The 24,632-nt window shown below is 46.0% G+C and overlaps 1 protein-coding gene across 2 annotated transcripts in view; it reads left to right on the top strand.

The window, feature by feature from the left end:
* The first annotated feature begins 2,808 nt into the window (after window positions 1-2,808).
* Window positions 2,809-24,632, top strand: part of SLU7 (spliceosome associated SLU7) — a 38,131-nt gene continuing 16,307 nt past the window's right edge. For both annotated transcript variants that reach the window (XR_013621807.1, XM_068098389.2), the window contains exons 1-11: window positions 2,809-3,269; window positions 3,400-3,553; window positions 5,786-5,866; window positions 8,394-8,558; window positions 12,232-12,300; window positions 12,757-12,885; window positions 13,471-13,568; window positions 15,900-15,967; window positions 16,263-16,402; window positions 16,509-16,670; window positions 19,655-19,759. Coding sequence is in view for 1 of the 2 variants with exons in the window: in XM_068098389.2 (XP_067954490.2) it covers window positions 3,112-3,269; window positions 3,400-3,553; window positions 5,786-5,866; window positions 8,394-8,558; window positions 12,232-12,300; window positions 12,757-12,885; window positions 13,471-13,568; window positions 15,900-15,967; window positions 16,263-16,402; window positions 16,509-16,670; window positions 19,655-19,759 (1,329 nt within the window). In the remaining variant the exon portion in view is untranslated. The remainder of the gene's footprint in view (window positions 3,270-3,399; window positions 3,554-5,785; window positions 5,867-8,393; window positions 8,559-12,231; window positions 12,301-12,756; window positions 12,886-13,470; window positions 13,569-15,899; window positions 15,968-16,262; window positions 16,403-16,508; window positions 16,671-19,654; window positions 19,760-24,632) is intronic.

The raw sequence follows: 24,632 nt of genomic DNA, 5'->3' as shown, positions 1-24,632 counted from the left end.
ATCAACGATCTCTCTCTGACTCTCTGGAAAATCCTCTTTATGAATTTGCTGATGACATCACACTCTGTCGTGACATACTGTACCTCATCCTTTAGACAGGCAGATTGCAGCCTCTTCCCTTTCTTCAGACCTCGATAGAATCACAAACTGAATGTCTTTCAAATCTGACATATCTCACACTCTAACTATCTCTTTCTGAAAGGACTGTCTGGAAACCCCGACATCTACTTTCATAACAATCCTCTAAGAGGAAGTTCTGGCACTCAAACTTGTACGTTCACCATCAGCCATGATCTTTCTTGGGCAAACCATATTTCAAAGCTGGCCTCCAAAGCCAGTTGTTGATGGGCATCCTCTGCCGTGCAAAGTCCTTCCTTGGCACACCTGAACTCCTATCCTCTGACACGGCTTCCATCCGCAATTTGATGGGGTACTGCTCTCCCCTTTGGGATGGCTTCCCTGTGTCACACCTTGCTCAGCCTGACACCGTGGAAACCAAGGCCTTCAAGATTATTAGAATCTCCCGCGATAAAGATGAATCTATGGGCCTATCACTCTCTAACCGCAGACAGGTCGGTGGTCTTCTTTTGCCTCCCTTCTGTTCTTGCATCCTCTCGTCTTTCCATTCTTACACTCCCTCCCCCCCCCCCCCCCCCAAGGTTTCTGTAGGTCTCACATGGTCCACCATCCACTCTCACAACCCAGAATCACTGCTCACCCCTATTCATTTGTTATTCTTTGTTTCCCACCTGTGGAACCACCTTCCACATTCTCTTCAATCTCATCCTTTCCTCCAGATCTTCAAGGCAGCTGTTCACTACCATCTCAGATCGTCCCCGATCTAAAACTTTGATCGTTTATACCACCATTAACCCTCCCCCATCCCCAAGCCCACCTATTTTCAGTTTTTCCTTCCTGAGTTTTCTTCTGTATCTATCTTGTCCACTCCATGCATCATTACCTTCTTAACCCCCATTCCACCCCACCTCATTGTTTGTTCAAATCTCCCTTTTTTTGTCCTTCAACTCCCATGTTGGTGTTTCCCTCCTCTCTTTACTGTTCATTTTGTCCTGTTATATCTGATCTGTTCAGCGGTCTATCTCTTCCATGATCCTTGAGTCTGCATACAAAAAAGAGTTGAATAAACTCAAACTAATCAAGGTAGTCAATTTCTTGGAGTTCCCAAAGCCGTTTCTGGTTGGCTAGACAAAGGAAGTGTAGTGGATGTTGTTTATCTAGACTTTCAAAAAAAGCATTTGATAAGGTACTACATAGATGGCTAAGGTGAAGTATAGGAGATAACTGGATTGCAAACTAGCTTCGTGATACGAAACAGAGTGGCTGTGAGTGGGAGGATGTAGGTAGTGGAGTACCTCATGGGTCAGTAATAGGACAATTATTAGTCCCCTACCGGTGTACACCGGAGGGGATTATAGGTTTTCACTCCGTCCCTCCCTCTGTCCGTCTGTCAGTCCGTCACGCAAAGAACAGTTTTCCGGACTTTTTTTTTCTAAACTCTTAATGCTAATGATTTCAAACTTGGTACATGGTTTCCTCATGATAAGTTACAGGTCAAGTTCGAACTTCACGACGTTTCGATCATTTTTGACAAAGTTATGGCACTTCGAACTTTGGTAATTTCCCCAACAGTTTTCCGGACTATAATTTGGAGTGCGGTAAGTCAAAGCTGTTAATATTCCTTGTTTTAACTCCAATTCACATTCTGTTTCCACTTTTAGTGAGAAGTAGGGGTCTGTGCAACCATTCATGAACTTTACTTGGTGCAAATCGGATAATTTTTAGCCGAGTTACCTCAGACCGTGAGTTGGTAATTATATAATTCACACAGTGCAATACGTGCAGGCTGCTCCATGGAGCGATCTTGCGGGCACTTTGAACTTTGGTAATTTCCCCAACAGTATTCCGGACGACAGACTGCCAGTAGGGGACATGTATTGCAGCGCAATACTCACAATGCTTGTTATTCATAATTTATGTCAATGATTTGGATTGTGGAGTGAAGTCAGCTTTCTAAATGTGGGTGATGACTGATGACACACAGACTGGAGGTAAGGTAGATAGCAGAGGGGGTAGTGATCAGATTCAGGAAAGTGTTGATACTTGCATTGATTGGGCAAAAGATGGCCGATGCAGTTTAACCTGGGGGTAATCAGACAGGACAATGCCAGGCTGCTTCAGGTAAATCAAACAGGGTGTTAGTTTGTATTCAGTAGGGAGATAAATGATAAATCCAGAGGTGGTTTTAGCATTGTTTAAGGAATCTAGTGAGGCTTCATGTCGAATATTGAGTGCAGTTTTGGTCACCACAGCTCACGAAGGACGTAGCTGTCAAAGCAAGCGTTCAGCGGAGGGATACTAGATGCAATCAATGCGCAATGCCATGATGCAATGAGCGGGCCCAATATTGGTTGGCGAGCTAAACAAGGCCAAATAATTGGCGTAATCTAGCTTCCATTGCAGTAAGTCAGAATAACCGAGATAGACGTGCTAGATTGCAGAGATACTGATGCTGTCGTTGTTAGGGAAGTGAATAAACCCAACATGGCGGCGCGCACGGCATTATGGGATAACTCCGAAAACCCTCTATTAGCAGAAATGCTCAGGCATGATGGGCGAGGCGGCTCCTCCTACATAGACGTTTCTTCTTGTCGGCTATTACTGTTTTCTTGTGGTGTTGTTATTTTTTTTTATTGTGCTATTGTTAGTGGTATTGTTTCTTTATGTACACTGATAATAATCATGGCGGTGTAGTTCGCGGCAGATCACAATTTATGCGTCCATTTTCTTGTTGTTTGTTGACATCGCTTCGGTGCAGATATATATTTGTTGATCTAAAAGGAGGATTGTACCACAGAAAGTGAAAATCGAAGAAGTGGTGAATATTTAACTTTTGTGTAGTTTTTTCCATTCGATTTGTGAGTATTTCTGGTATGGATCATGTGGTTCTCGCTGCGTGGTGACGCAGACACGAACGGTAGTGCTTGGTTCGCCAGCGCTGAGGCTTTCAGAAAAATTAACCAACTTTCCCGTTTGCCGCTCGCGGAGGCCTAGTCCGTCGGAGCGCGGAACTTCAGGTGGTCGCGTCAAGCGATGGCTGCAGGGGTCGTAGATCTGAAAGGGGTGGATGGGGGTACTGATGGGAGTGATGAACCGCGAAAACTATCTCGGGAAGACTGGAGAAAACGTAAAGAGCTCGAAGAACAGCGAAAGTTGGGGAATGCACCCGCGGAGGTCGATGAAGAAGGACGGTGAGTCTGCCCGACGGGTCTCGAGTCTCGACTTCCGAACTTGTTTGTTTGTATTTGACATTACGAGGGTTAATGTGTTTGCTGTGACCCCCTTTCGTGACTGTGTGCTCGTTCCTTTTCCTCCTTCCAGTGACATAAACCCTCACATACCGCAGTACATCTCGTCGGTACCATGGTACGTGGATCCGAGCAAGCGCCCGACTCTCAAACATCAGCGGCCACAGCCGGAGCGCCAGGCTCAGTTCAGCGACATCCAAAAATGGTACAACAGGGGATTGAAGGAGGTAAGATCTGGGATTCTGGGACACTGCTCTGGATTGGTCACCCGGATCATTTGGTGTGTGTGTGTGCGTGTGTGTGTACGTACATATATGTGTGTGTGTGTGTGTGTGTGTACGTACGTACGTGTGTGTGTACGTACGTACGTGTGTGTATGTGTATATATGTATGTGTGTGTGTACATATATATGTGTGTGTGTACATATATGTGTGTGTGTACATATATATGTGTGTGTGTGTGTGTACACATATGTGTGTGTGTGTGTGTGTGTACATATATGTGTGTGTACATATATGTGTGTGTGTACATATATGTGTGTGTGTACATATATGTGTGTGTGTACATATATGTGTGTGTGTACATATATGTGTGTGTGTACAGATATGTGTGTGTGTACAGATATGTGTGTGTGTACATATATGTGTGTGTACATATATGTGTGTGTGTACATATATGTGTGTGTGTACATATATGTGTGTGTGTACATATATGTGTGTGTGTACATATATGTGTGTGTGTACATATATGTGTGTGTGTACATATATGTGTGTGTACATATATGTGTGTGTACATATATGTGTGTGTGTACATATATGTGTGTGTGTACATATATGTGTGTGTGTACATATATGTGTGTGTGTACAGATATGTGTGTGTGTACATATATGTGTGTGTGTACATATATGTGTGTGTGTACATATATGTGTGTGTGTACATATATGTGTGTGTGTGTACATATATGTGTGTGTGTACATATATGTGTGTGTGTACATATATGTGTGTGTGTACATATATGTGTGTGTGTACATATATGTGTATATGTGTGTGTGTACATATATGTGTACATATGTGTGTGTACATATATGTGTACATATGTGTGTGTACATATATGTGTACATATATGTGTACATATGTGTGTGTACATATGTGTGTGTGTGTGTACATATGCGTGTGTGTGTACATATGCATGTGTGTACATATGCGTGTGTTTGTACGTGTGTGTGTACATATATATGTGTGCGCGCACGTCTGTGTTTGTTTGTGTGTGTACGTACACGAGGGATAAGGAGGGATTTATTTAGGCAGGAGGACAAGATCACAACTCAAATACACAGCAGTTATTTATACTTTAAAGCAAATGTTTTTCATAAATAATGGTGATGGGGACACGAGAAGTGAAATGCAATCAAAAGACAGAGATAACTGGATGGCAGCTTAAATGGACAATTTCTGGTTTATCTTAATATTAACTTACCCAGGACAGACTCATTCGGGAAACACAAGATGAACAGAAGAAAGACAATGTGCGTATGTGTGGTGTGTTTGGCTTTCCTGACGCGATGCAAGCACTACTGTCTGTCTGGCCTGCTGCCCCGATGGATGTGCGTTCACTCTCTGGGGGAAGGAGGGTGAGGGGGTCTCAGCTGTGTGGCTCTGATCCCTGATGTGTGTGTGACCGATGACTGTGCGCTCAGGGTTGTTTGAGTCTTGTGCTGCGAGGTTCTGGATGGACGTCTGCTCGCTGAGGATCCCGTGCTGTGAATCGAAGAAAAGAGAAGAGAGGAGTTCTGATGGACTCTGTTGTAAGAGCGAGATGGTTCCGGATGTGTGTCTCAGAGAGGCTACGGAGCACGATCTTCCTTGTATAGCTAGCCCACTCGCTCCTCTCCTGCGTGGTTCTCATGCATGCGTTGTTTATGAAATTTATGAAACCTCCCACACACCGTTTTGATGGATAAAAGTGGCGTCATTCGGATAGAAACTAAAAATCAGAATTGTATTTAGATACCAAACCAGTGAACCGTCGTCATCTATTCACTTCCGGTTTTGGGAGCAAGGTCCATGTTGATCGCATTTCAAAATCATAATTGTATTGAGGAATTTATGAAACCTACCACCTACCTTCGGACACCCACTTGGAACCAAAAACTTTCCACAGAAGGTTTGGCGGGGCTGTCCTCAAAACTGAGGGAGCAGTTTGAGGACAGCAGACACTCCTGTTTTATAATATAGATATAGCACCACTCCCATTAGGTTTGGGTATTACGAGTCATCCCTTCTGTAATTCTACAGGAATTACCCCCATCTGTAATGACTGGATCAACGCTTTTACATTATTAAATGGACTATTCAGTGGAGTATTGATAATAGAAACGGTCTTTGAAACGTATATTTTTGGTTTAGATTTTTCACCTTTCTCTTTGTTTATCAAGTTCTAATGAATCCTGTGTTTCAGGGTGCAGTTATAACTCGCTTCCGGAAAGGTGCTTGTGAGAACTGCGGTTCAATGACCCACAAGCGCAAAGACTGCATGGAGGTATCTTTGGGGGACTAGTTACCATCGCCAGAGGAGAGGGTATTGCATTTGAGTCCATTTGTCTGTTTGTTGTGTTGTCTGTCTGTCTGTTTGTCCGCACAGAATAAATATGATTTTCCTTGCAACCGTTGGTCCGATTGACAGGAAATCTTCACAATAGGTGCTCCTGCTTGTAGAATTTTTAAATCATAATTATGACGTCATACACTACCGGTCAAACGTTTTAGAACACCTCAATTTTTCCAGTTTTTATTGAAATCTAAGCAATTCAAGTCCAGTGAATAACCTGAAATGGTACAAAGGTAAGCAGTAAACTGCTCGAGGTTAAAAAAAAAGTTTAGGTCAGCAAAAACGGGAAAATAATGTAAATTGCACAGTTATATTGTAAAAAAGGCCTTCTTCAGGGAACAAGTAATGGGTTAACAACTTACAGCTCTTCTGCAGCAATGTAAGTAAATTAAGCCTTGAAAGTTGATGCAAACAATTCCTACGGGTGTGCCAACCTCTGCTTATTACTTGATTACAAACCCCCTGTCTGTATAAAAGCAGTATTGGAACAGACTGTTATTACACCCTCTGAAGCATTATTTGGACAATATTGCACTGCAGGAAGTAGTTTATTGGAAACTGGAGGAAACTCAGACAGGAAGAGGTCTGGCAGACCCAAAGCCACAAGAAAATCAGAAGACAAGTTTTTGAGAGTCAACAGCTTGCGTGATAGGCGGCTCACAGGACAACAGCTTCAAGCATAGCTTAAAACTGGTCGAAGTAAGCAAGTCTCGGTTCAACTGTGAAGAGAAGACTTTGAGCTGCAGGTTTGACAGGTCGAGTGGCAGTAAGAAGGCCATTGCTAAGATGGCAAAATAAGAAAAAGAGGCTTGCCTGGGTCATGAAGCACCGCCAGTGGACTACTGAAGACTGGAAGAAAGTCTTATGGACCGAAGAATCAAAATTTGAAATCTTTGCTTCATCACACAGGGTTTTTGTTCGCCGTCGAGTAGGCTAAAGGATGGTTCCTCAGTGTGTGACACCAACTGTCAAACATGGAGGAGGAAGGGTGATGGTCTGGGGCTCTTTTCCTGGATCCAGAGTCGGTGACTTGCACAGAGTGACTGGCACCCTGAACCAAAAGGGCTACCACAGCATTTTGCAGCGCCATGCAATACCCTCTGGTATACGCCTAGTTGGTCAGGGGTTCATCCTACAGCAAGATAATGACCCTAAACACACCTCCAGGCTATGTCAAAACTACCTTCAAGGAAAAGAACAAGACGGTAGGTTTCAAATCATGGAATGGCCAGCACAGTCTCCAGACTTAAGCGCCATCGAGCTGGTTTGGCATGAACTGGACAGAAGGGTGAAAGCAAAGCAACCTACAAGTGCAACACAATTGTGGGAACCTCTGCAACAGTGTTGGGAAGAACTTCCCGAACAATATTTGATTTCCATTGTAGAAAGAATGCCACGAGTGTGTTCAGCGGTTATTTCTGCAAAAGGTGGCTACTTTGCTGAGTCAAAAATTTAAATTAAATTTTGTGAAGCAAAATGATTCTATGATTTCTTTTTTATCTCCAATTGTTTATTTGTTCTATGCTTAATTTCAGAGTACATGGAGACATTAAACTGCGTAAATTTCAATAAAAACTGGAAAAATTGAGGTGTTCTAAAACTTTTGACTGGTAGTGTAGGTCACGTGGTACAGGCGCCATATTGGAAAAACCAAAAAAACTTTGTACCTCTATATCTCCGAAAGCTCTGCATAGAAAAACATATGCCTCCGGCCACCTTCGGGGCCGGAGGCATAAGAATGAGACATGGTTCATTGTCAATAACTCTCGATGGGGAATAACATATGCCAATAGAGCGACACAAACACATGTCATAGGTTCCTCCATTATTATGTCATAATTCCACAATTGCAAAACTTCATTTGATCAAGATGAAGTTTCTTGAGCGTCATCTATGGATAAATTGGTGGAAAAAAAAAATGATGATGACGTCAAGGTCACGTGGTTATAAAATATATATAATAACCACCTTTAGAGGCCATTTTTCCCCGCAAAGCGGGGGTTGGCCTTTTTCGGGAACCGTGGTTGTTGTTTATCGGTCCCCTATTTGAAGCGATGTTTTACGGCCGGATGCCCTTCCTGACGCCAACCCTTTTTGCCGCCTTTAACGACAAACAGGGAATTACCAGTGAACTGGTACTCAATTAGCCGACCTCGGAAGGATGACAGGCTGAGTCAACCCCCCTGGCGTTAATTCAGCGATCGACCGGGATTCGAACCCAGGATCCTTGGTATCCTAAGCCGGCACCCTAGCCGCTAGCCCAACACCAGGGATAAGGTCACGTGGTTCGGCCGCCATATTTGTTTTAACACAAAATCCTTAAAAACACGTCCTGGCGAGGGTCTGCAATCTCTGATTGTTCTTTCTTGTTTACTTTGCCATTTGGTGTTGGTATATTTTTGGTGAAGTTCAGTATCTTTTCTGATACCTAATTATCTCGCATCTTTTTATTCTGCAGAGGCCAAGGAAAGTTGGGGCACAGTTCACGGGAAAGGACATCGCTCCCGATGAACCAGATCAACCCATCCTGCTGCAGGACTTTGATGGAAAACGAGACCGGTGGAATGGCTACAATCCCGCGGAGCATATCCGCATTGTTGAAGAGTACGCCAAAGTGGATATAGTGAGTACTGCAGAGACTTATCCCTAACCCTCTGTCAGTGGCTCGATTGTTCCCATGAAATTGATACTTTCCCTCATCCCCGTCTACATTTCCCCCTTCCTTGTCTGACTGGATTAGCTACTCTTTCTGTCCTTTGGCTCTTGCACCTGAATTATTTGTGAGACTCCCCTCACTACCTTACTTGGCTGTGTTTCTTTGTCCATCTTGTTTTTTGGGGCACCTCCAAAATCGATGCATTGTAGTGGTTAAATTTTTGGCCTGTTTAATGCAAATGTCACTGCCAACGAGGCTATAGATCGCAATTTACTTTGTATTTGGATCTCGGGAATGTAAAGTAAAGGAAGACATTTTGCACACCTCCATCTATATTCAATATCCCAAAGGCTTAGGTCTCCGTTATTTAATGTTACTGATCTTTCCATTCATGTCACCAACCTGGTAATTGTATGCCTAATGGAAACTCCTGGCATGTCTTGGATTCCTTAGTCTGTCTCTGTCTCTGTCTCTCTCTCTCTCTCTCTCGCTCTCTCTCTCTCTCGCTCTGTCTCTGTCTTTCTCTCTCGCTCTGTCTCTCTCCCGCTCTGTCTCTCTCCCGCTCTGTCTCTCTCTCGCTCTGTCTCTCTCTCGCTCTGTCTCTCTCTCGCTCTGTCTCTCTCTCGCTCTGTCTCTCTCTCGTTCTGTCTCTCTCTCGCTCTGTCTCTCTCTCGCTCTGTCTCTCTCTCGCTCTGTCTCTCTCTCGCTCTGTCTCTCTCTCGCTCTGTCTCTCTCTCGCTCTGTCTCTCTCTCGCTCTGTCTCTCTCTCGCTCTGTCTCTCTCTCGCTCTGTCTCTCTCTCGCTCTGTCTCTCTCTCGCTCTGTCTCTCTCTCGCTCTGTCTCTCTTTCGCTCTGTCTCTCTCTCGCTCTGTCTCTCTCTCGCTCTGTCTCTCTCTCGCTCTGTCTCTCTCTCGCTCTGTCTCTCTCTCTCTCGCTCTGTCTCTCTCTCTCGCTCTGTCTCTCTCTCTCGCTCTGTCTCTCTCTCTCGCTCTGTCTCTCTCTCGCTCTGTCTCTCTCTCTCGCTCTGTCTCTCTCTCGCTCTGTCTCTCTCTCGCTCTGTCTCTCTCTCGCTCTGTCTCTCTCTCGCTCTGTCTCTCTCTCGCTCTGTCTCTCTCTCGCTCTGTCTCTCTCTCGCTCTGTCTCTCTCTCGCTCTGTCTCTCTCTCGCTCTGTCTCTCTCTCGCTCTGTCTCTCTCTCGCTCTGTCTCTCTCTCGCTCTGTCTCTCTCTCTCGCTCTGTCTCTCTCTCTCGCTCTGTCTCTCTCTCTCTCGCTCTGTCTCTCTCTCGCTCTGTCTCTCTCTCTCGCTCTGTCTCTCTCTCGCTCTGTCTCTCTCTCGCTCTGTCTCTCTCTCTCGCTCTGTCTCTCTCTCTCGCTCTGTCTCTCTCTCGCTCTGTCTCTCTCTCGCTCTGTCTCTCTCTCGCTCTGTCTCTCTCTCGCTCTGTCTCTCTCTCGCTCTGTCTCTCTCTCGCTCTGTCTCTCTCTCGCTCTGTCTCTCTCTCGCTCTGTCTCTCTCTCGCTCTGTCTCTCTCTCGCTCTGTCTGTCTCTCGCTCTGTCTGTCTCTCGCTCTGTCTGTCTCTCGCTCTGTCTCTCTCTCGCTCTGTCTCTCTCTCGCTCTGTCTCTCTCTCGCTCTGTCTCTCTCTCTCGCTCTGTCTCTCTCTCTCGCTCTGTCTCTCTCTCTCGCTCTGTCTCTCTCTCTCGCTCTGTCTCTCTCTCTCGCTCTGTCTCTCTCTCTCGCTCTGTCTCTCTCTCTCGCTCTGTCTCTCTCTCTCTCGCTCTGTCTCTCTCTCTCTCGCTCTGTCTCTCTCTCTCTCGCTCTGTCTCTCTCTCTCGCTCTGTCTCTCTCTCTCGCTCTGTCTCTCTCTCTCGCTCTGTCTCTCTCTCTCGCTCTGTCTCTCTCTCTCGCTCTGTCTCTCTCTCTCGCTCTGTCTCTCTCTCTCGCTCTGTCTCTCTCTCTCGCTCTGTCTCTCTCTCTCGCTCTGTCTCTCTCTCTCGCTCTGTCTCTCTCTCTCGCTCTGTCTCTCTCTCTCGCTCTGTCTCTCTCTCTCGCTCTGTCTCTCTCTCTCGCTCTGTCTCTCTCTCTCGCTCTGTCTCTCTCTCTCGCTCTGTCTCTGTCTCTCTCTCTCTCGCTCTGTCTCTCTCTCTCGCTCTGTCTCTCTCTCGCTCTGTCTTTGTCTTGCTCTGTCTCTGTCTTGCTCTGTCTCTGTGTCTCTTTCTCTTTCTCTTTCAGTGGCTCCCACCTGCCTGGAAGTCAGTAAACATCGCATCCATACACAAGAATGGTGCAAAAATAGATCCTCTCAACTCCAGATCAGTAAACCTACTTCCAGTTATTTAAAAAGTGTTTCACAAGGACATTTTGTATGAGCTTTTGAAGACCACTATCATTCGTCAATTATATATAGAACTACAAACGGTTGTCAAAATTACCTACACTGCAGTTTCGAATTTCCCAGTGCATATCTCCATAATTATTAATCCGATTATTCTGAAACTTCTTCGTTTGCAGCATGAGGCTGCGGGGTAACGTCATTGGCTGAGTACAGAACTGTGCTTCTGATGCAATACCTTCTGATGGTTAAGTTGCTAGGCTACAGTCCTGGTTAGGTCCCCACTTCAACTCAGGAAGTCAGGGCAGGAGTTTGGAATTTTTTCATGTTGCCGGCGATAGTTCTCCTACTCTTCACGACGGGCACTGTGGGATTTTTAACGTCCACCAACAAATGTGGGCAGACGGGAAGCCCAGTTTAACATCAATATGAGGGACGGCACTCACATTGATGAATCACTAAAGTTGTGAAACGCCAGGATGGCAGTTTGTAGCTGGGTTGGTATTCAAACCCAGGCTTTACAGCTCAGAGGTGGGTTTGCGCACTTCTCTGCCATCCCGTCCGCACTACCTGAAGCTCAAAGCAGACCTTTCCTGTGATGTGCTTGCTATAGGCAATTAGTTACACAAGCAACATCACCTTGTGACATCATAAATGAAGTGCCATCCCAAATTGTTATTTTGTATCTCAGGAATCTCAAACCTATCGAAAGTTGAACATTTACATGCTGTTTTATAGTGAATAGTTTTGAAGCAGACTTGGTGGTATAATGGCTCGACCGTCCACTCCGAGTCTGTGTGGCCGGCGGTTCAAACTCTCGTCGAGTCATACCAAAGACTTTAAAATTGGTACGTGCTGTTTCCTTTCTTGACGTTCAGCATTTAAAAGAATAGAGGACGGACAATCCCCATCATTTGGAATCCATTGGGAGGAGGAAATTCTTCCTGAGGAAATGCCCTGCTGAGTGCAGTGAGAAAAGCGGCGCCATTGTTATGACGTCACTTGTACCCAGAGTATCCTAGGAAGTGATGGCAGTGAAGGCATTTTTCCGTGTGTGTGTGTGTGTGTGTGTGTGTGTGTGTGTGTGTGTGTGTGTGTGTGTGTGTGTGTGTGTGTGTGTGTGTGTGTGTGTGTCGGTATGTAATTGATCCTTTTTGGCCAACAGGATGTTGCAGAGGTCACGTATTTACCTTTGATCTTAACCTACGAGGGGCACTGCATCATCAGAACAGCTGCGCTCACAGTAATGATGCAAACCCACAGTGACATGTTGCACCCAAATTAATGATTTTCCTTCCTCTCTCTCTGCAGGCAAAACGACAGCTAAAGGCACAAAATCTTCAAGATGAGCTGAGGTTTGACGCACTACCTGAGCATCTAGTAAGTCTTCACCGACCGATGGGTTAACTAACTGATTTGCAATGCATCCATAAACCTATGTTTGGGGTAAAGTGCTTTGAAATGTTTCATGCCAGCAGTTTCTCAAAGCCACACACAAGCAAGAGGAGCCAAAATGAATGAAGAAGTGGAGCCCATTTTGGGGCATGCAATGCATTAATTTCATCAAGTATTTTCTTGCTAAGAATGTGATAGATCCTTGAACCCTGGGAGGAATGAAACCTGTAAGACATATTTGACACTAGTTCACCTCATTTTCTGCAAGGAACCAAATATTCCTCTTCATTTTAACGGTGGCACAGAGGAGGGGTTCACAGGCTCGTACTCGTATCTTTTGAAATAGTTTGTTTAAGAAAAGGCAAACTTTTAAACTTGCTGTCTCTTGAGCCCACTTTTAGATATTAACGGTCATTATTTGTCTGTTTGAATGTTTTGCAGGACAAAGAGCATGGGGATGAATCGGATGAAGACAAATATGCAGATGATGTAGACATGCCCGGGCAAAATTTTGACTCGAAACGGCGCATCACAGTGCGCAATCTGCGCATCAGAGAGGACACAGCAAAGGTAAGTCTGGTGGGAAGCGCGTGAAGTGTTCAAGGTGGGAAGCAAAGGAAGTCGACGGGGAAAGCATTTCTGCAATTGGAAGTGAATGTGTAAAGAAGTTGAAGGTGGGGGAAATTTGAGTTGCTCGTCTCTGCTGATAACACAAAATAAGTCCATCTTTTAATTACTTTTTATACATGTCATTTCATTCATCCATGGCTTATGAACCCGCCCCTCCCCTCCTCTCTCCCGCTCTCCCTCCTGCACTGAGGTAGACGAGGTTTCGCAATCGCTTCTGTCTGTCTGTTTAGGCCTCTTCTGTCCTCCCCTTTTTACCATTTGAGCTTTTGTCATGAAATCTTCAACAAACCTTTATTATGAGAATATGGAGAAACACAAATTAATAAAATGTACAATTTTTTTTAAACTGTCGTTTTCGTCTGGTTTAGTTCGAGTACAAAGCAGATACGGACGGACGAGCTTTGCATTTTGAGATGCTTTCTTGTTTACCTTGTTTCATTAATTCTTTTGGGTTGTCATCATGCCAATGCATGACTGTCTAACTCCATTTTACTTTTGTATCGTTTGTACGTCCTTTTCCACTAGTACTTAAGGAACTTGGACCCAAATTCGGCCTACTACGATCCCAAGACACGCTCCATGAGAGAGAATCCTTACTCTGGAACTGGATGTGCGGAGAATGAGTAAGTAATCCATGTATTCTTGCTCCTCCTCTTCAACTTCCAATGATCAACTTTCCACTTGCACGAAACAACATCACTGAACCAGTTTGTAGTCATTGCAGGTTGTTTGTAATAATTACCCAACGCTTGTTGAAAAAACGGGGAGATACTGTAATCGGCTCTGTCTGTCTGGCCTTTCATCACGCTATCTCCTCCTAAATGGTTGTGCATAAATTCACCAAATTTGGACGTTATGATCACCACATGGCAAGAAGGTGCGAGAGCAGTAGCATTTTTGGGGTGGGGTCAAAAGGTCAAATACCAAAAAATGCAATTACGAGCACATTTTTAGGCATTTATAAACGAAACTTTGTATTAGTTTATACAATCAACATGGGAGATGCATGAAACATATGGTGACTTTTTAGACTGGGGGGGGGGGGGGGTGGGGGTGGGGGTAGGGTGAAATGGTAAATGCCGAACTCCCAAATGTGTATACACATGAATGAATGAATGAATGAATGATCGTTTTAAGGCCATTTTCCCCGCTAGAGCAGGGGTTAGCCTTGCGGGCCCCATGACAATCATGGTTCCCTGTTTGAGGCAATGTTATTATGGCCGGATGCCCTTCCTGACGCCAACCCTTGGTCACGCTCTTACGATGCGCAGGGATACGGTGTACCTATTCTAAACCGGGGTACACACCGGGATCATTCATCCCAGCAAGCTGGTACTCAATTTGCCGACCTCGGAAGGATGACAGGCTGAGTCAACCCCCCTGGCGTTACTTCAGCGATCGACCGGGATTCGAACCCAGGATCCTAGGATCCCAAGCCGGCACCCTAACCACTAAGCCAACACCAGGCCTGCAAATGCCACCAACCAACCACCAACCTGCAAATGTGTATACACATGGACAATTTAATTTGCTGCAAAATTTCTTGATAGACTAGATTCCTCGTTTTTCCATCTTTGGGAGAAAGATCGGTGTCGTACAGGTAGGAACGCTAAATCTCAATTGTATTGAGACATTACTGAACCATCAAATGTTTCCACATGTGGTACATGGCGGAACTGTGCATGCCGAACCTGTGAATGTGTTTACTTGCAGAGAGAGAGCAGTTTTGTATGGGTGGAAACTCAAAATCATAATTGTATTGAGAAATGTATGAAACCTCCCACACATCCTTAAGACACCCGATGGGACCCCAAAAGGTTCCACAGAAAGTTTGGCGGGGTTAGTCTCAAAGCGGAGGGAGTAGTTTGGGGACCGACAGACCGACAGACAGACAGACAGACAGACAGACCAGCAATCCTGCTTTATTATATCCATGTTTAAAAAACAAACAAAAAAAAACACCTTTAGAGGCCATTTTTCCCCGCAAAGCAGGGGTTGGCCTTTTTCGGGCACCGTGGTTGTTGTTGTTTTTTGTTGGTCACCTTTTTGAAGCAATGTTTTACGGCCGGATGCCCTTCCTGCCGCCAACCCTGTTTGTCGCCTTTTTACGACACACAGGGAATTACCAGTGAACTGGTACTCAATTAGCCGACCTCGGAAGGATGACAGGCTGAGTCAACCCCCCTGGCGTTAATTCAGCGATCGACCGGGATTCGATCCTAGGATCCTAAGCTGGCACCCTAGCCGCTACACCAACACCAGGCTATATCCATCTTTATTGGTTGGAAAATAAATCTTGCATGAAACATGTGACTGGAAAAATGTAAATCATGTATTGGGTAAATCCTAACTACCTCGATCATGGGACCAATCCTCAGTGTAAAAATAAATAAATAAACAAGAAGACGTCATGCAGAGCATGATACATGCAAAATCCACCACCTCCCAAAAAAAAGGTTGCCATTGATCCATAAAATGCTTTGTAAGTTGCGCCTGACTTGCTCTGCACCTGAGCAAATGCCTAACATTTGAAGAAGGAAGAGATTCTTTACTTCAGGTGCTTATCTGGTGAAGACCAAGAGACATCGAGCATTAGGATTGTTCATATTGTGCTGATTCATGCCTGGTGTTGGCTTAGCGGTTAAGGTGCCGGCTTGGGATCCTGGGTTTGTATCCCGGTCGATTGCTGAATTAACGCCAGGGGGGTTGACTCAGCCTGTCATCCTTCCGAGGTTGGCAAATTGAGTACCAGTTCACTGGTAATTGCCTGCGTGTCGCAAAAGGCGACTAACAGGGTTGGTGACAGGAAGAGCATCCGGCCGTAAAACATTGCTTCGAAAAGGGGACCACGGTGCCCGAAAAAGTCCAACCCCTGCTCTGTGGGGGAAAATGGCCTCTAAAGGTGGTTCTATATTGTGCTGATTCGTTGTCGCCAACCTTTGTGTGCATTTCAGGGTGACCTTTGCCGGAGATAATTTTGTACGGTGCACAGGAGACACGGCAAAAATGGCGCAAGCACAGCGTGAGTCTGTCTTTGCTTGCATGTGCTTGTCATCGAACCAGAAAATATATATTCTGATTCGTAGCTCTTTAAAAATGACGGCACAAACATGTCACCCTGATTGATTTTTGGAAAAAGACACCAGGGGTGGGGGTGGGGATTGTAATGGCTCCTGTTTGTCTCTGTCCATCTATCTGGTGCTGGAGCATAAGTTGGGGACTTGGGGGTCAAAACGGGGAAAAATTAACTCAAAATTTGATGCTGGCCGACAACTGCAGCAATATTAATAGACCTGATGCTCTGTTCCTCTTCATAGTTTTTGCATGGGATGCGAGTGAGCGGGGCACAGAGGTCCACTTGCAAGCAGATCCTACGAAGCTGCAGCTGCTCGGAGAAGCATTCTGTGTCCGCAAGGAAGACTACAAAAAAGGTCTGCAGGAAGGCATCCTGGAGAAGGTGAGGATGGATTGAAAAAAAAAATGCGCAGTATGGAAAAACAATCCTGCACAAATGATGTTTGCTTTATTCCAATAACGTGTGTGATATCCTTTCTGTACCCCAGTATGGTGGTGCAAAATACCTTGACGTGCCCCCAAGGGAGCTGCTGTTAGCACAGAGTGAGGATTACGTGGAGTACTCTCGTCACGGTACCATCCTGCAAGGCCAAGAGCGAGCAGTGGCTCGCTCAAAGTATGCTGAAGATGTGTTCATCAACAATCATGCGGTAAAAATGCAATTCATTGTGCAACTGGTTTGTCTTGCATTTCCTCATTGTATCCATCTTCCCTTTTTTTTTTTTGCATACTTTTTGGGTGGGGGGGGGGGGGGGGGGGAGGTTATGTTCGTCGTGTTATGGTATCGGCATAATTGCCGGGCTCACGAGGTGTGTACTCGGACCTGCCATCATTACTGACCCTGAGGCCTCCAGGCCGCGGGTAACTCCGAGGTTCGACGGGTTATTAAGCAACCACGGACGCTGTTGGGGATAATTAGATCTAACAAGGTCCTCGCCTTTGTCATGTTACCTATTGATGACCTAATGACCAACTATGGCCTGTTCCATCATCGCATACCCGAGTACTTATTACGGCCGAGCGGAAGCATGGGTGCAGCATTGACTAATTACTTCCAAAGCAAAACAGTGGGGCAGAACTCACGTCTATCTATTAAGTACATACTATATCGGATCAATGAAAGAAAAGACAAACGAGCAGGCCTGGAAAGCAACAATTATTTATTTACATAAGCAAGCAATGATCATTAAAGCACGTATTTACAAGCAAAAGGCAAAAACACACAAAAGGACTTACCTCAAGCACATATTTGTTTTCCCCCTTAGTCAACATTACCTATACACAAGACCTGGTGCCATCACTCATCCCGGGAAGAAGATAGAAGGAACAGCAAGAGGTAGTTTGGACCATTGTTTCGACTCCTCACTTACCTCACACCCAAGCGGGATCTCGTCAGGCCAAAGAGTATAAGCCGGTGGAGGGAGGATGGGGAAGAAGAGTTGGCGGTGAGGGGTCGGGTGGCGTTGTGGGGTCGGGTGGCGTTGTGGGGTCGGGTGGCGTTGTGGGGTCGGGTGGCATTGTGGAGTCGGGCGGCATTGTGGAGTCGGGTGGCGTTGTGGAGTCAGGTGGCGTTGTGGAGTCGGGTGGCGGTGAGGAGTCGGGTGGCGGTGAGGAGTCGGGTGGCGTTGTGGAGTCGGGTGGCGTTGTGGGGTCGGGTGGCGTTGTGGGGTCGGGTGGCGTTGTGGGGTCGGGTGGCGTTGTGGGGTCGGGTGGCGTTGTGTGGTCGGGTGGCGTTGTGTGGTCGGGTGGCGTTGTGTGGTCGGGTGGCGTTGTGTGGTCGGGTGGCGTTGTGTGGTCGGGTGGCGTTGTGTGGTCGGGTGGCGTTGTGTGGTCGGGTGGCGTTGTGTGGTCGGGTGGCGTTGTGGAGTCGGTTGGCGGTGGAGTGTTGATCTTGTGTCAGAAGCATATGGTATGAGTGCAGCTAGAGATGTGCTGCTGGAGCAGGGACTTCACCACACCCTTGGCTCGTGGGCCGCTCACCTCCAGCCCTGGCACGACTTGCTCCTGCACCTTGTACTCCAGTGCAGCTTGGTACAACGCGACCCTCACTCTGGCAGGCGATCTTTCAGTCAGCAGTTCCAAGAGGTAGTTTGGACCATTGTTTGGACTCCTCACTTACCTCACACCCAAGCGGGATCGCGTTGGGCCAAAGAGTATAAGCCGGTGGAGGGAGGATGGGGGAGAAGAGTTGGCGGTGAGGGGTAGGGTGGCGTTGTGGAGTCGGGTGGCGTTGTGGAGTCGGGTGGCGTTGTGGAGTCGGGTGGCGTTGTGGAGTCGGGTGGCGTTGTGGAGTCGGTTGGCAGTGGAGTGTTGATCTTGTGTCAGAAGCATATGGCATGAGTGCAGCTGTAGATGTGCAGCTGGAGCAGGGACTTCACCACACCCTTGGCTCGTGGGCCGCACACCTCCAGCCCCGGCACGACTTGCTCCTGCACCTCGTACTCCAGTGCAGCTTGGTGCAACGCGACCCTCGCTCTGGCAGGCGATCTTTCAGTCAGCAGTTTGAGATGTTCTCGTGTCCCTTGTGCATCACCAAACAGCCATGAACCGAGCCGAGTCATGGCCCTGATATGTGCCAGGCCGGGCATGGCTTCGAGGGAGCAAACTTCATGCGGGCATCTTTCCCATTGGTGTGTCCAAACATTGCCATTTCCCATTGGCCCGAATTAAAGGGAATCGCCTAATTAAACTGGCCGAATTAAAGGGAATCGCACTCAAGTGAATAGCGTAGCTTCTCCCTGTTGGGATCCAAATCCCACAGGTCTTGAAATGAATTCTTACCTCCCCCAGAGATTGCCCAAACTGGGCAGAGACAGTTTGCGCACGCGCGAGTTTATGGCGGGTATCGGGCAACACAATAAGTCAAAATGCACTTGATACAATAAATGGCTTTACGGAGAGGAAACCTATGAATTACACTTTCTTATCTATCCACTATGCCAACTATGCTGCCGCTCATGACATACATAGCAACTGATCCTTGGTTATGGAAAACTCCAACTGGTCCCTGGTTACAAAAAATGTTATAACCTACATGAACACATGGACCACACTAATTTAACATACTAGCTCATGTAAACCCCCTCCAAGATACCAATATAGAGTAATATACGATAGCAAAGACAGGGTAAAGAGGTTGGGCTGTGAAAAGCAGGGCTGCATGAATGTGATCGGGCATGATTTATGGGTTATGGGTAAAACATATATGGTGAATTATCATTGGAATTGGAGTGTATGGGAAGGAGGGTAGGAATAAAATAGTGAGATTTGCAGACAATTTTCAAGCACACATACCCATGGGCTCGGAACAGCAATCACACGCTCTAAACAATGAACAAGGTGACGCAGGAAGGAAAACCAAACAATTTAACAGGTCCGTATTCATCCTCGTGGCTTATCTCCTTGGTTTTGTAAGTCGAGTCCCGTAGAAACCACAAAAATGAGTGTCTGTCCGCTCTTTTCTTCCCATAGCCTTTTTATCTTTGCACCTATTTATATTTTTATTCCATAAAACTTTATTTTGTCATTTGATCTCTGCTTCATCTTCACAATATTTTGACCCTTTCAATTCTAAACTACCTTTTGGTTCATTTTTGATTCAATGTTTATCCGTGGCTTCTTTTGTCCTACTCAGGCCGTGTGGGGATCATATTGGCGTGCTGGGAAGTGGGGTTACAAATGCTGTCATTCTCTGGTCAAACAGTCCTATTGTACAGGAGAAGCTGGACGTAATGCACTGGTAAGAATTTGACTTCCCTCTGCTGCCCCTCCGATTCTTTATTTGTACCCATTTCAAATTCTCTCTTTATTTTCCTCGTCTTGGGCTAGCCCTGGTGCCCTGGTGCCAGAACCCTGGTGTTGGGCTAGCGGCTAGGGTGCCGGCTTAGGATCCTAGGATCCTGGGTTCGAATCCCGGTCGGTCGCTGAATTAACGCCAGGGGGGTTGACTCAGCCTGTCCCTTCCGAGGTCGGCTAATTGAGTACCAGTTCACTGGTAATTCCCTGTTTGTCGTTAAAGGCGGCAAAAAGGGTTGGCGTCAGGAAGGGCATCCGGCCGTAAAACATTGCTTCAAAAAGGGGACCAAAAAACAACAACAACCACGGTTCCCGAAAAAGGCCAACCCCCGCTTTGCGGGGGAAAATGGCCTCTAAAGGTGGTTATTATTATTATTATTATTTTTTCCTCGTCTTGATTCCTTCAGTCTGTCATTTTTGTTTGTTTGGCTTATGTTGGCATGGGCTGTAAATTTTATGCCTCTGCAGCCATTATGTTTTCAGGTTGTCCGTCCATCTATGCGTGCATTGCAGATTTTCATTACCATGATAACTTGTGAACAACTGAAGGGATTCCAACCAAACTTGGCATAAGTATAAAATGCAATACAAAGATGAACTGGTTCGATTTTGAGTTTGAAATGCCAAAGGTCTATGGTGTTGTGACCTTTAATCGAAAATCTATATTACCACAATAATTTGTGAACCACAGAAGGGATTTCAACCAAACTTGGCAAAAGTATGGACTACGATGCAAATACGAACTGATGGGGGAGGGTAAGGGAAGGGGGGGGGGGGGGGACAGAGGAGGGTAAGGGAGGGAAGTGGAGGGAGCAGAGGGGAAAAGGGGAGAGGAGTGGGGAGGAGGAGGGAGGAAAGGAGTGGGATGTTAGGGGAGGGCTGGAGGGGTAGGGGAGAGGAACAGAGAGGGGGGAATGGGAATGAGGGGTGGGAAGAGGGAAGGGGTGGGGGGGGGTAGTAAGTGGAAGGGAAGGGTACGGAAGAGTGAGAGGGAGGGGGATGATAGGGGAGGGGAACGGGAATTTGGAGGTGAATGGAAGGGTAAAAATGGGGAGGGAGAGTGGATGGGAAGGGGAGGGTGGGAGGATAAAGGAAGGGGAGGAGAGAGTTCTGAAAACATGTTGGTTGAAACACTAGATACTATCTATATATCATGCAAGCAATAATGGCTCAATTTCCCTCTTCCCCTCTCCATACTTGAGGGTTGGCTGACTGATGTGATACACACACACTACAAGGTGTGTGTGTGTGTGTGTGTGTGTGTGTGTGTGTGTGTGTGTGTGTGTGTGTGTGTGTGTGTGTGTGTGTGTGTGTGTGTGTGTGTGTGTGTGTGTGTTCTGAGTCACTGGCCACACCCTCTGACCCACGGGGCTCTCAATTGGCATCACCTGACCATTCCTCCAGAATGGTTTTGCACTTTGACTTTCCCTCACCCCCACGCCCCTTACAACCGTACCCTTTACAAACCTCACCCCCAAAACTCAGGTTGTTTAATCTCCAAGTCAATACGATGAAAAGTGACGATTTTTCAGATGAAAAATGATTATTTTGGAAGTTTGACCTTGAGTTGACCTTTGACCTATTGACCTCAAATATTTGGTTTCCCAATTTAGTGACTCAATATGCAAATGACGTTCAATTTTCAAGTCGATCGGATGAAAAATGAAAATTTTAGAAATTTGACCTCAAGATGACCTTTGACCTCAAAATCAATTGGCTTCTTCCTTATGACCAACTATACCATCTGGAGAAGTTTCACGAAGATCGGTTTAAAATTGTGACCTGCAGGTGATTGTCAAACAAACAGACAACCAAGAAAGACGTCATGCAGAGCACGATACCTTTTTTTTTTTTTCTTTTTTTTTTTTTTTGTATATACAAGATCGAGGTTCTTGTAAGAGCTAATATTAATCGCAAAAAGACAAACTGACACATAAAACGTATGATAAAGGGAGCGGGAGACAAGATGGGGAGAGAGAGGGAAGCACACAAGTACAACATTTGAGAGCATGGACATCGGGAATCGGGAGATCTGTGGGAGGGAAAGGGCTTGGGTGGAGGAGGCACGAGGGGAAGGGTTTTTTTTTTTTGAGATTGAGGTCTGCAGGAAGAAGATCGTGAATTTGAATCCTCATGAAACGGACAATTTGATGTATCTATGGCAACTTTTTATTTTGGGGAGGGTTGAATTTTGCAAGTATCGTGCTCTGCATTACGTCTTTCTTGTTCATCTGTAAATTGCCTTCAGGTCACAATTTAAAACCGATCTTCACGAAACTTCACCAAGATGGTAGAGTTGGTCATAAGGAAAAAGGCTATTGATCTTGTGGTCAAAGGTAAAGGGTCATAAAAAAAATAAATTCTTTTTAAGGTCATTTTCCCTGTTAGAGCAGGTGTTAGCCTTGTGGGCCCCATGTCAATCATTATGGTTCCCTTTTTGAGGCAATGTTTTTATGGCCGGGTGCCCTTCCTGACGTCAATGCTTTAGTCACCTCTTACGACACGCAGAGATACGGTGTACCTATTCTAAACCGGGGCACACACCGGCACATTCATCCCAGCAAGCTGGTATTCAATTTGCCGACCTCAGAAGGATGACAGGCTGAGTCAACGCCCCTGGCGTTAATTCAGCGATCGACCGGGATTCGAACTCAGGATCCTAGGATCCCAAGCCAGTACCCTAACCGCTAAGCCAACAACAGACCTTCGAAGGTGAAGGGTCATCTTGAGGTCAAATTTCTGAAATAGTCATTCTTCATCCAACTGACTTGAAATTTGAACAGAATTTGCATAATGTGTCACTAAATTGGGAAACTAACTATTTGAGGTCAAATGGTCAAAGGTCAATTCAAGTTCAATTTTCTAATATCAATTTTCATCTGCAAAATCATCAATTTTAATCCGATTGTCCCAAGCTTTGATCAAGATGGTCAATTTTAATCTCAATGAAATGGACAATTTGATGTATCCATGGCAACTTTTGGGGGGGGGGGGGGGCGGAGATGGGGATTTTGCAAGTACCAAGATTTTGGAAATCAGCCAACATTAAAGCTTTACACAAAAAGGTACAAAAACAGATCCTTGCAACTACAGACCAATCGGCTTGCTCCCAATAATCAGCAAGGTCGTGGAAACAATCATCGCTTCTGATATCAAATCCTTCCTCTTCTCCAATGGCTTGATCTCGGATCATCAATTTGGATTCAGACCAGGTCATTCTACTCTGGACATGCTGCTTCTGCTGTCTCAACAATGGATGGAGGTCCGAGATGCCAAACAGGAAATCAGAGCTGTCTCCCTTGACATATCACGTGCCTTCGATACGGTCTGGCACCCCACTCTGCTCTCCAAACTCTCCTACTATGGTATCCATGGAAATCTCCACGCATGGCTTGAGGACTTCCTCTCTGGTCGTAGTCAACGTGTGGCACTGAATGGATTTCTCTCATTTCCCCTTCCTGTTCAGGCTGGAGTTCCCCAAGGCAGTGTTCTGGGCCTTGTGCTTTTTCTGGTCTTCATCAATGATCTCTCCGACTCTGGAAAATCCTCTCTATCTCTTTGCTGATGACTCCACTCTCTGCCGCTCCATTCCTCATCCCTCAGATCGGCAGTCTGCAGGCTCCTCACTCTCTGCAGACCTGGACAAAATCAGAGACTGGTCAAACAAGTGGAACATGTCTTTCAATCCTGACAAATCTCACACTCACTATGTCTCTCCGAAAAGATGTCTGGAAAACCCTCCCATCTACTTTCTGAACAATCCTCTCCAAGAAATTCTGTCACTCAAGCATTTGGGTCTCACTATCTGCCATGATCTTTCCTGGGAAAACCACATTTCCGAGCTGGCCTCCAAAGCCAGTCGCCGACTGGGCATCAGCCGTCGTGCGAAGTCTTTCCTTGGCACACCTGAGCTCCTCGCCACATACAAGGCTTGCATCCGCCGCTCAATGGAATACTGTTCTCCCCTATGGGCTGGTGCTCCTGCCTCACACCTAGCTCGGCTTCACGCTGTCGAAACCAAAGCTTTCAGAATCATTGGAATCTCCCGTGATGAAGCTAACTCGGAGGGCCTTTCACTCACTCACCGCAGGCAGGTACGTGGTCTTTCTGTCTTCTACCGACTCCTCTCCGGCCTTGCTCCCCCAGCTCTCTCTGTGCTCTGTCCCCCAAATATTCCTACAGGTCGCACAAGATCTGCCTGCAACCCTCTTATGGTTAAACTGCCAAAATCTAGGCTCTCTGCTCACCTTTGCTCTTTCATTCCTCTTTTCTCCCACCTCTAGAACAAACTCCCCCACTCCCTTCAATCCCACTTCTTCCTCTAGGCCAGGCATTATGTTTTTGCGTTGTCAGTCCATCTGTCCATCCATGTGTGTGTCCATCCGTCTGTGATAATGAACTCTTATAACTCGTGAACCACCAAAGGGCATTTTAACAAACTTTGTCCAAGTATGTACAATGTATGAATCAAAGATGAACTGATAAGATTTTGGGTTCAAAGGTCATGTAAACTTTAGCTGAATGTATCATCAAATTTTAGTTCCCGATTTTTACCAAACTTGATACAAAGGTGTATTATGATGCAAAGACGAACTGATTAGCGCAGGAGATGGGGATGGGAGATGTGTGTGTGTGTGTGTGTGTTTGTGTGTTTGTGTGTCTGTGTGTCTGTGTGTCCGTGTTGTGTCATGACTTGTTATACCATTTGAGCTATTATCAAATTTTCACCAAAGCTTTATTTTATGATAATAGAGAAGGAAAATTCATAATTTTGTTAAAAAGTCAAAGATCAAGGTTGCGTAAAATCATCAATTTTC

This window comes from Myxine glutinosa, chromosome 1 (assembly GCF_964187855.1).
Source record: "Myxine glutinosa chromosome 1, kmMyxGlut1.1, whole genome shotgun sequence".
In the NCBI taxonomy this organism is placed as follows: Eukaryota; Metazoa; Chordata; class Myxini; order Myxiniformes; family Myxinidae; genus Myxine; species Myxine glutinosa.
Note: the sequence above shows the minus strand (reverse complement) of the source record. Positions and strands in the feature narration are given on the sequence as shown.